Below are 12,115 nucleotides of genomic sequence, written 5' to 3'. Positions count from 1 at the left end.
TGTGTGTGTGTTGGCAAGACATACATAGAGAGAGAGAGAAAGACAGAGAGAGTCATTGGCCTGTGTCCTGTGTCTCCCTGTAGAGGACAATTGCAGCTCTCCTCTGTGTGTGTGTGTGTGTGTGTGTTTTAGCACTGTGGAGGTGTTTCTGTTTAAATCTATTATTGTTAAGGGTATTAATTAGAAGGCTGGCCAAAAAACACTTGTCTTAATCACACACTAATGCCAACATAATTTTGTGTGTGTGTGTGTGTGTTCCTTTTAAGTGTTTTTAATTGTTCTGTAGTTAAGGAAGCCAGTCTAACCCCGTAATTTGTCTTATACAGAGGAGGTATGGCCTCAGGATGCTGTTGTTGACCAAAGAGGCGTTGCCTCAGTAAGCTGTTGTTGATCAAGGAGGCGTGGCCTCAGTACGCTGTTGTTGTCCGAGGACACATGGCCTATGTACGCTGTTGTTGTCCGAGGAGGCGTGACCTCAGTATGACGTTGTTGTCCAAGGAGGCGTGACCTCAGTATGACGTTGTTGACCAAGGAGGCTTGGCCTGAGTCCGCTTTTGTTGACTGAGGAGGCGTGGCCTCAGTATGCTGTTGCTGACTGAGGAGGCATGGCCTCTGTATACTTTACTGTAATGCGGAGGTGTGGCCTCTGTATACTCTTCTGTAACGCGGAGGTGTGGCCTCTGGATACTTTACTGTAGCGTGGAGGTGTGGCCTCTGGATACTTTACTGTAATGTGGAGGTGTGGCCTCTGTATGCTTTACTGTAGCGTGGAGGTGTGGCCTCTGGATACTTTACTGTAGCATGGAGGTGTGGCCTCTGTATACTTTACTGTAATGTGGAGGTGTGGCCTCTGGATACTTTACTGTAACATGGAGGTGTGGCCTCTGTATACTTTACTGTAATGTGGAGGTGTGGCCTCTGTATACTTTACTGTAATGTGGAGGTGTGGCCTCTGTATACTTTACTGTAATGTGAAGTTGTGGCCTCTGTATACTTTACTATAATGTGGAGGTGTGGCCTCTGTATGCTTTACTGTAGCGTGGAGGTGTGGAATCTGTATATTTTACTGCAATGTGGAGGTGTGGCCTCTGTATACTTTACTGTAGCATGGAGGTGTGGAATCTGTATATTTTACTGTAATGTGGAGGTGTGGCCTCTGTATGCTTTACTGTAGTGTGGAGGTGTGGCCTCTGGATACTTTACTGTAACATGGAGGTGTGGCCTCTGTATACTTTACTGTAATGTGGAGGTGTGGCCTCTGTATACGTTACTGTAATGTGGAGGTGTGGCCTCTGTATACTTTACTGTAATGTGAAGGTGTGGCCTCTGTATGCTTTACTGTAGTGTGGAGGTGTGGCCTCTGTATGCTTTACTGTAATGTGAAGGTGTGGCCTCTGTATGCTTTACTGTAGCGTGGAGGTGTGGCCTCTGTATACTTTACTGTAGCATGGAGGTGTGGAATCTGTATATTTTACTGTAATGTGGAGGTGTGGCCTCTCTATACTGTAGCGTGGAGGTGTGGCCTCTGTATACTTTACTGTAGTGTGGAGGTGTGGCTTCTGTATGCTTTACTGTAACACGGAGGTGTGGCCTCTGTATACTTTACTGTAGCGTGGAGGTGTGGCCTCTGTATACCTTACTATAATGTGGAGGTGTGGCCTCTGTATACTTTACTGTAGCGTGGAGGTGTGGCCTCTGTATACTTTACTATAATGTGGAGGTGTGGCCTCTGTATACTTTACTGTAGCATGGAGGTGTGGAATCTGTATATTTTACTGTAATGTGGAGGTGTGGCCTCTGTATACTTTACTTTAGCGTGGAGGTGTGGCCTCTGGATACTTTACTGTAATGTGGAGGTGTGGCCTCTGTATGTTTTACTGTAACACGGAGGTGTGGCCTCTGTATACTTTACTGTAACATGGAGGTGTGGCCTCTGTATACCTTACTGTAATGCGGAGGTGTGGCCTCTGTATACGTTACTGTAGCGTGGAGGTGTGGCCTCTGTATACTTTACTGTAGCGTGGAGGTGTGGCCTCTGTATACTTTACTGTAATGCGGAGGTGTGGCCTCTGTATACTTTACTGTAATGTGGAGGTGTGGCCTCTGTATACTTTACTGTAACACGGAGGTGTGGCCTCTGTATACTTTACTGTAACGTGGAGGTGTGGCCTCTGTATACTTTACTGTAATGTGGAGGTATGGCCTCTGTATACTTTACTGTAATGTGGAGGTGTGGCCTCTGTATGTTTTACTGTAACGTGGAGGTGTGGCCTCTGTATGCTTTACTGTAATGTGGAGGTGTGGCCTCTGTATACTTTACTGTAACGTGGAGGTGTGGCCTCTGTATGCTTTACTGTAATGTGGAGGTGTGGCCTCTGTATGCTTTAATGTAACGTGGAGGTGTGGCCTCTGTATGATTTACTGTAACGTGGAGGTGTGGCCTCTGTATACTTTACTGTAGCGTGGAGGTGTGGCCCCTGTATACTTTCCTGTAGCGTGGAGGTGTGGCCTCTGTATACTTTACTGTAGCGTGGAGGTGTGGCCTCTGTATACTTTACTGTAACGTGGAGTTGTGGCCTCTGTATGCTTTACTGTAACGTGGAGGTGTGGCCTCTGTATGCTTTACTGTAACGTGGAGGTGTGGCCTCTGTATGCTTTACTGTAGTGTGGAGGTGTGGCCTCTGTATATTTTACTGTAATGTGGAGGTGTGGCCTCTGTATACTTTACTGTAGCGTAGAGGTGTGGCCTCTGGATACTTTACTGTAGCATGGAGGTGTGGCCTCTGTATGCTTTACTGTAATGTGGAGGTGTGGCCTCTGTATACTTTACTGTAGCATGGAGGTGTGGCCTCTGTATACTTTACTGTAATGTGGAGGTGTGGCCTCTGTATACTTTACTGTAATGTGAAGGTGTGGCCTCTGTATGCTTTACTGTAGTGTGGAGGTGTGGCCTCTGTATGCTTTACTGTAGCGTGAAGGTGTGGCCTCTGTATGCTTTACTGTAGCGTGGAGGTGTGTCCTCTGTATACTTTACTGTAGCGTGGAGGTGTGGAATCTGTATATTTTACTGTAATGTGGAGGTGTGGCTTCTGTATGCTTTACTGTAACACGGAGGTGTGGCCTCTGTATACTTTACTGTAGCGTGGAGGTGTGGCCTCTGTATACCTTACTGTAATGTGGAGGTGTGGCCTCTGTATACTTTACTGTAGCGTGGAGGTGTGGCCTCTGTATACTTTACTGTAATGTGGAGGTGTGGAGTCTGTATACTTTACTGTAGCGTGGAGGTGTGGCCTCTGGATACTTTACTGTAATGTGGAGGTGTGGCCTCTGTATGTTTTACTGTAACACGGAGGTGTGGCCTCTGTATACTTTACTGTAACATGGAGGTGTGGCCTCTGTATACTTTACTGTAATGTGGAGGTGTGGCCTCTGTATATCTTACTGTAATGCGGAGGTGTGGCCTCTGTATACTTTACTGTAGCGTGGAGGTGTGGCCTCTGTATACTTTACTGTAATGTGGAGGTGTGGCCTCTGTATACTTTACTGTAGCGTGGAGGTGTGGCCTCTGGATACTTTACTGTAATGTGGAGGTGTGGCCTCTGTATGTTTTACTGTAACACGGAGGTGTGGCCTCTGTATACTTTACTGTAACGTGGAGGTGTGGCCTCTGTATGCTTTACTGTAATGTGGAGGTGTGGCCTCTGTATACTTTACTGTAACGTGGAGGTGTGGCCTCTGTATGCTTTACTGTAATGTGGAGGTGTGGCCTCTGTATGCTTTAATGTAACGTGGAGGTGTGGCCTCTGTATGATTTACTGTAACGTGGAGGTGTGGCCTCTGTATACTTTACTGTAACGTGGAGGTGTGGCCCCTGTATACTTTCCTGTAGCGTGGAGGTGTGGCCTCTGTATACTTTACTGTAGCGTGGAGGTGTGGCCTCTGTATACTTTACTGTAACGTGGAGTTGTGGCCTCTGTATGCTTTACTGTAACGTGGAGGTGTGGCCTCTGTATGCTTTACTGTAACGTGGAGGTGTGGCCTCTGTATGCTTTACTGTAGCGTGAAGGTGTGGCCTCTGTATGCTTTACTGTAGCGTGGAGGTGTGGCCTCTGTATGCTTTACTGTAGCGTGGAGGTGTGGAATCTGTATATTTTACTGTAATGTGGAGGTGTGGCTTCTGTATGCTTTACTGTAACACGGAGGTGTGGCCTCTGTATACTTTACTGTAGCGTGGAGGTGTGGCCTCTGTATGCTTTACTGTAGCGTGGAGGTGTGGCCTCTGTATGCTTTACTGTAGCGTGGAGGTGTGGCCTCTGTATACTTTACTGTAGCGTGGAGGTGTGGAATCTGTATATTTTACTGTAATGTGGAGGTGTGGCCTCTGTATACTTTACTGTAGCGTGGAGGTGTGGCCTCTGTATACCTTACTGTAATGTGGAGGTGTGGCCTCTGTATACTTTACTGTAGCGTGGAGGTGTGGCCTCTGTATACTTTACTGTAATGTGGAGGTGTGGAGTCTGTATACTTTACTGTAGCGTGGAGGTGTGGCCTCTGGATACTTTACTGTAATGTGGAGGTGTGGCCTCTGTATGTTTTACTGTAACACGGAGGTGTGACCTCTGTATACTTTACTGTAACATGGAGGTGTGGCCTCTGTATACTTTACTGTAACGTGGAGGTGTGGCCTCTGTATATCTTACTGTAATGCAGAGGTGTGGCCTCTGTATACTTTACTGTAGCGTGGAGGTGTGGCCTCTGTATACTTTACTGTAATGTGGAGGTGTGGCCTCTGTATACTTTACTGTAGCGTGGAGGTGTGGCCTCTGGATACTTTACTGTAATGTGGAGGTGTGGCCTCTGTATGTTTTACTGTAACACGGAGGTGTGGCCTCTGTATACTTTACTGTAACATGGAGGTGTGGCCTCTGTATACTTTACTATAACGTGGAGGTGTGGCCTCTGTATATCTTACTGTAATGCGGAGGTGTGGCCTCTGTATACTTTACTGTAGCGTGGAGGTGTGGCCTCTGTATACTTTACTGTAGCGTGGAGGTGTGGCCTCTGTATACTTTACTGTAATGTGGAGGTGTGGAGTCTGTATACTTTACTGTAGCGTGGAGGTGTGGCCTCTGGATACTTTACTGTAGCATGGAGGTGTGGAATCTGTATATTTTACTGTAATGTGGAGGTGTGGCCTCTGTATACTTTACTGTAGCGTGGAGGTGTGGCCTCTGTATGTCTCTGTCCAGTGAAACGGGCATGTCTCTCTCACACACAGATCATTTCAGGAGTATATACACAGGTGGTGTGTAGAACAGTTGAAATGCTGCTTTTGAATCATAATAAGGGCAGCGCTCTTCTAAGTGAGAGAGAGAGAGAATAAAGAGCAGACAGGAAAGAAGACGTATGAAGGCAGAATGAGAGAGGAGTGTTGAGAGGGTGGAGAGTGAGGGAATAGAGAAGACTGTAAGCGAGAAGTGAGTGGGAACAAAAAAAAAGAAAGATTAGAGGATAAGAAGGAGAGAGAGAGAGTGCTTACTAATGGAGAGTAGAAATGGATTCTCCTGGCAATCTGTCCTTCTTCATATTGAGCTACTCAGTGACCCGTCAACTAAGTGTCCAGAGAGAGGGAGGAAGAGAGAGAGGGGGAGGGAGAGAGGGGTGGATACACACATGCACACACACACACACACACACACACACACACACACACACAGTGAAACTATACACTACATATTATCCATATATTATGTGCCGTACGTACCATATAATATATACAGTACATCTCAATAGTATGTATACTTATCATTATATCTGTATGCATATGTCTCTCTCTCTCTCTCTCTCTCTCTCTCTCTCTCTCTGTAGATAGATAGATAGATAGATAGATAGATAGATAGATAGATAGATAGATAGATAGATAGATAGATAGATAGGTAGACTTGCTCTTTCATTCAAGTATCAAAGCAGCATATATAATGCAGTGCTTCAGTCACTTCAAACACCACAATGGCAGTAAAAATGTGATCCCAATGACTTTGACATGTTTTTTTGGGCTTTGAGTATTTCAGAGATCTCCTGGAACATTGTCTAGAGGTTTTACGCAGACTGAGGCACTTACAGCATTTGGCAGTCACGACATCTCACTACATCATATTCAGCATCATATTCTTATTTATACAAGCGAGCAGCTGAGGGTTACAGGGGCAGTTTGGTGATCCTGGGATCTGAACTCATCAATAGTCCATCGCCTTACTCACTGAGCCACCACTCCCCTCATGCATGATACCCAGTGTGTGGCTGAAACACTCGATAACACACACAGAAAAGTATCACAGTCAGAAAGGGCAGTAATTTAGTCAGTAATCTTCTTTCGCTCGTCTCTGATCATTCTTTGGTTATTGACTATAGCGATGTGCGATCGCTACAAAAATATTGGCAGTTATATAATGTTTCACCTCCACCCACCCAGCTCCAACCACCGACATACCCACCTGCACACAGCTACTCTAGCAGGATTGTCTCTCCTGTTCTGTCTCGGTGGTGATGTGGGAGACGTGCCATCCTCCACCAAAGGCTACAGATCTGACTCAGGTTCCAATTAAATTAAGTCTTTATTTCTCATATATACATTACTGCACAGTGAAATTCTTTCTTCACATATCACATCCTTGGAGGTTGGGGTCAGAGCCATGATACAGCACCCCTGGAGCAGGGTGGGATGGGGGCCTTGCTCAAGGGCCCAACGGTGGCAGCTTGGCGGTGCTGGGGCTTGAACCTTGATCTCCTGGTCAACAACCCAGAGACTTCACCACTTGATCTACCACTGACCCCAATGAATAAAACCAAAAATGTTCTCTTATCCGTTATTCCGACCTGTATGTGCAGTTCAATTTGGAAATACTTCGACTTAAACTATTTTTCTTCATATTTACATCTCGATCTAACGAATAATAACGTCTAATCTCCTTGCTAATTTGAGGGAAGGAAGTCTGATGTTTAATCATGCCTTGTTTTCGTTTCGAATGCGTACGAGGCAAAGACGAGTAAACAATGAGCGCGCACAGATGAGAAGAAAGGCGTCGGCGAGACGTGAAGGGTATAAACAGAGGAGAGAGATGGAGAATAGGGTTGTTGGAGTGGAAAGATAGAATGAGGAGAACAATTATTAATATCTTATTATTTCAGACAGGGTTCCAAGTGGAAGCTGTTTAAAAAGCTTAATAACCCTCTGAAGAACTTTTTGGGAACTTTATGAATTAACTGTATGGATTTTTGGGGAACTTTATGGATTAATGTATGTTCATGTCCTTGTCTCTGTTAGCTTCCAGTCTAATTAATACAGTTATGGATTGATGAAACTACTTGGCTTGTTTAATGTACATGGATTCAAAATGTGAAAGAAATGAACAATACTGACTTTATAGCTAGCTAAATAAGCAAGAAATGTTTTCCTCCTCAAGACTAAGTTAATGTTTCTGTTTGTCTGAGGCTGGTTTTACTTTCAGAATGAAGTCATTTTATACGATGAATCATTTTATACATTTCTTTATTTTCTTATTTTGTCTTCCAGTTGGCGATCCTCACAGAACTCACGCAATCCCACAGCAGCGAGAGAGCCGGCTTGCTGAACCCCGCCCACCCAGGAACAGGAAGCATCTACCACAGCGAAAACCTCAGCCTCAAGCTTTCTCCACCACCCATGGTGGAGGAGTAGTGCAGACTCCGCCCACTGTTACAGACCCGAATAAAAGCATTACTGTATGTCCACACTGACGTCTTCATTCTTTTCACATCTTATAGGAATAGGTTATAGGAAAATAATCAATGACTAGTCTATCCTTCTGAAGTGGATTAGTTCCCCCATAACATCATGACTAAAAGTGTACTGCACTTATACCACAGTGATTACAGCGTTTTAACCGATTAATTAATTTTTTTTATTACACGTACAGTATGGTTACATTGAATGATGTGGAATGTCCACAAGACAATTTCTAGAAAATGTCTATGGTTTTTTACCACAGAACAAGTACATTAATATAAACCTATTCTTTAAATTACAGTAGAACCTCGGCATACAAATTGAATTCGTTCTGGAGATGACTTCTGAAGGTGAAAATGTGTATTTTCCCATAAGAAATAATGTAAATGCAGATAATCCGTTCCACCCACCCAAAAATATGAGCGATATCACCGATACGAAGCGTATGGAAACTGTACGGCTGCTTACAAAGAACTGACCCAAGCCAAGCATTCCATATCAGGGGTCCTCACAGGAAGTCATACCACCAAGCTTGGGCTAAAAATTGAACTGACCACCCACACCACTGATCTGTGAACAAAAAAAACGTGCGGAAAAGTTTTTGAACGCATGCTGAAGGCAACGTTGGTATCGTGGGTGTGTTTCGAAACAGCTTTCACTGACTGAAAAATAATCGTAAAAATTCGTGAATTCACTTCGGGTTGTCTTCGCTCAGCCTTCCACTGACGCAGTGAGTGTTTTGAACGGCTCCCGGACGTACGCGCAACTTAGCCGCCATCATTCGGTTCAGTCATGTGCCGAAAATGCTTCCAATGTCGATGCAAATGTCTTGCAAGATTTCAATTCTTAAGGTGGAAATTCATAAAGGAGGTTCGTTCATATGCAGAGGTTCTGCTGTACTGTCTCAGCTGCTCTATAGAAACTTCATTTATCATTTCTGCTCTATAGAAACTCAATCAAAGCCAATCAGTGTTGTTATTCAACATCTGATCATTACCATGAAGACCTTTATTTAACAATCATGTCAGAAAGTTTGTGCTCTCCAGGTTCTCTGTAGCTGGTGAGGGAACGCCATCATAAGAAGAGCTTTACGTCACTCAGCGGTTCCACAACTATAAATGGATAAAAAGTAATAATCCACAGAAATCCTTTAATCCTTGCAAAATTTGGTGTGGGTTAAGAATTAAAAAAAAAAAAAAAAAAACAGGACATGCTGATTTTAGAAAATAATCAGCTTTGAGGTGATAAAAGCATCACAACACTATTACAGCATGAGAAGAGCAATCAGGTTCTCTCTCTCTCTCTCTCTCTCTTTTTCCAAACCATTCTTTGCTAATTACAGAAAAAATGAAATCAGTTTATCAGGGAAAAATACGTGCAATTTACATATTCATATGACCCAATTTGCATATTCATAGAATATAGATTTCATAATGAGGGTAAAAGATTCGGCATCCCTGTGCCTCCTTGTGTTGTTTGATGGCATTTTTTTTTCGAGTCGAGTCGAATCGAGTCACGTTTAATATTCGGTAAAGAAAGGCACGGCGGCTTTGGAGACTCACTCCACTCGAACCTTTAACTAAACAGCTAAACATCAACAGCAATGTTCCAGAGAGCAAATCTGCATGATTAAGTCTTTATAGGCGGATCCCGTGCTCTAACCCGAGATGGCTTTAAACTGATGGAGCTGTTCTGCTAATGATGCTGTCAGAGACGCGTGATTTCACTTGCTTAGGATGCACATATGAAGCTTTTAACATAATCAGGACTGTGTGTGTGTGTGAGAGAGAGAATGGTGTATATTCAGGACTGAAACAGCAGCTGCCTTGTGTGTGTGAAGGGAAAATGTGTGCTTCTGTCATCCCCCAGGCTCAGGACGTGGATTGTTCTGGCCTCAAAGACATGTTTTCAGTGAACAAAGAGCCCTCAGCTCTGCTCATACCGATGTGTGTGTGTGTGTGTGTGTGTATGCCGTAGCTGACGCTTTTGTCCTACCAAACACGCGACACCGTTCTTGTCTGCACTACGTTGCATTAATAAGCACTGAGGGAAATGCCGGTGATCTGGGTCAGTAAATGGTTAAGGTCAGTGTTAAGGCGGGGGAGGCATGAGGGGAGGGGGAGGGTGGGGGTTTCTCTCCACGGTGCCATCGTCTCCCTAACGGTGTAGTCCGTGAACTGGTTTAATTAACCTGAAATTCATGAGCACATTGTGTTTTATTATTCATCTCAGACCTGTAGAAGTGAAGCATTAACATTTTATCCGCTCCTGCACTCTCTCTCTCTCTCTTTCTCTCTCTCACTCACTCACTCCGAGTAAAAGCCTGCTTGTTTGTGTCGTGGAGGAAAAGAACGAAGAAAAAAATAATAATAATAATAATGTTTCAGTGCCCAATTTTAAATCCCCAGGATTATGAAGAGCATTATGAAGAGCTGCTTGTCATGGCTGTAGAGGCTAACAAACTGTGTAATATTCGCTTCGGTGTTCAGAGACTTCCTGTTTGTCATTTTCCTAGTCTTACAGGGAATGTCCAAATGAAATGATCGTTAATAACCTGTGTAGGAAAATACAACCGTCAGAGTCTATGAAATAAATGACAATTTAGGAAAATATCATTATCAAAATACAGCATGATATTCTTCATCCATCTATCCATTTTCTCTCCCCGCATTATTCCTAATCAGGGTCACTAGGATCTGCTGGAGCCTATCCCAGCACACATTGGGTGAAAGGCAGGGGAACACCCTGGGCAGGTCACCAGTCCATCACAGGGACACATATACAGACAACCACACACACTCACACCTATGGGCAATTTAGAATTACCAATCAACCTAATATACACGTTTTTGGACTGTGGGAGGAAACCGGAGTAAACCCACGAAGACAACATGCAAACTCCACACAGAAAGGCCCCTGCCTGTTCGAACCCGGGACCTTCTTGCTGTGAGGCAACAGTGCTAATCATTAAGCCACCGTGCCACCCCAATGATGTTCTTATACAATGCAATTCATCAATTTTTATTCTAATGATTAATGATACATCAGGATTTTTATCCATTTATAGTTATGTTTAACGTCAAGGTACTTAAGACAAAGCAAACGAGCAAAACCCCCTCAGCTCTGAAAACTTCTCCATGATAGAGACCCTGCTGTTATGAAGCACTGGCACTGGAGTCTCCTCTGTTTTAGCTGTAGGTTGTGTGGAGTGTCATACAAGTCCCTGTGAAGGAGCTGTTACATTCATATAATATAATATAATATAATCCTGGGATGTGAATAACAGCTGGCACAACTGTCACAGCTGCTGTTGGGGAAAATTAACACCTTCTAAACAGACTTGAGAATTTGACAGTCCTCTGGTGTATACATATATATATATATATATATATTTTCGAGTCAAGCATTGCATTTTCATTCTCAGCAGTTTATGTATCAGTAGTAAAAAGAATTTAATGCGGAATATTTCCCAAATTTAGAGAGATATTGCATTTAGACTGCTGTTTCTGTGGCTAAAGTCACCATGAGTCACGGATATTTCCAATGTTAGACATGAGAGTTTTACACATGAAAGCTGTCCCTTTTTTGGGTGGGTAATATCACAGACTGACCTCAGGGTGCAATCCAAGAAGAGTTTAAAATGAACCAATTAAGCATTTCAAAATCCAGTTAAACTAAACCAACCAGCAAAAAAAACTTCATGTCATGATAGAAAAAGGAAAAAATAAGCTTTGAATACTTTATGCCATAAAATGAATGACGTCAACAAATATTAATAACATCAACAAAGTTTTTAAAGTCTTTCACTTTCTGGCTTAATTCACTAGCTAGCTAGTGGCTTAGCAAGACACACTGTTGTGTCGCAAATATACTTCAAACAAAAAAGCTAGCAAGCACTGTTTACCTGCATCATCATCATCATAATAATAATAATAATAATAATAATAATAATAATAATAATTTATTATTATAAATATATAATAATAATAATAATAATAATAATAATAATAATTTATTATTATAAATATATAATAATAATAAATTATTATTATTATTATTATTATTATTTTTATTATTAATAATAATTATGAAGGCAAACAATAGTCTTTGCTCCTTTTTAATGTTTAAAAAGACCCTACACAAACATGAGTTTTTTCTCAGAGAAGGAGCTATTTTATTATTATTATTATTATTATTATTATTATTATTATTATTATTATTATTATTATTATTATTATTATTATTATAAAATACCTCCTTCTCCGAGGAGAAACTCAGGTTTGTGTAGCAGCCGAGAATCAACAGGAAAAAGGACCAAAGATGTGGACTGACAGCATCCAGTCAATCATC

At 42.6% G+C, this 12,115-nt stretch overlaps 1 protein-coding gene across 2 annotated transcripts in view; it reads left to right on the top strand.

Annotated features, from left to right (window-relative positions):
• vps8 (VPS8 subunit of CORVET complex) overlaps positions 1–7,766 on the top strand; it is a 129,730-nt gene extending 121,964 nt beyond the window's left edge. For both annotated transcript variants that reach the window (XM_058380403.1, XM_058380402.1), the window contains exon 45: positions 7,574–7,766. In XM_058380403.1, coding sequence (XP_058236386.1) covers positions 7,574–7,717 — 144 coding nt within the window. In that variant the 3' untranslated portion in view covers positions 7,718–7,766. The remainder of the gene's footprint in view (positions 1–7,573) is intronic.
• Positions 7,767–12,115: the final 4,349 nt, after the last annotated feature.

The sequence above is a fragment of the Hemibagrus wyckioides genome, linkage group LG26, assembly GCF_019097595.1.
Source record: "Hemibagrus wyckioides isolate EC202008001 linkage group LG26, SWU_Hwy_1.0, whole genome shotgun sequence".
Classification (NCBI taxonomy): domain Eukaryota; kingdom Metazoa; phylum Chordata; class Actinopteri; order Siluriformes; family Bagridae; genus Hemibagrus; species Hemibagrus wyckioides.
The sequence above is the reverse complement of the archived record's forward strand: the minus strand, read 5'-3'. Positions and strand labels throughout refer to the sequence as shown.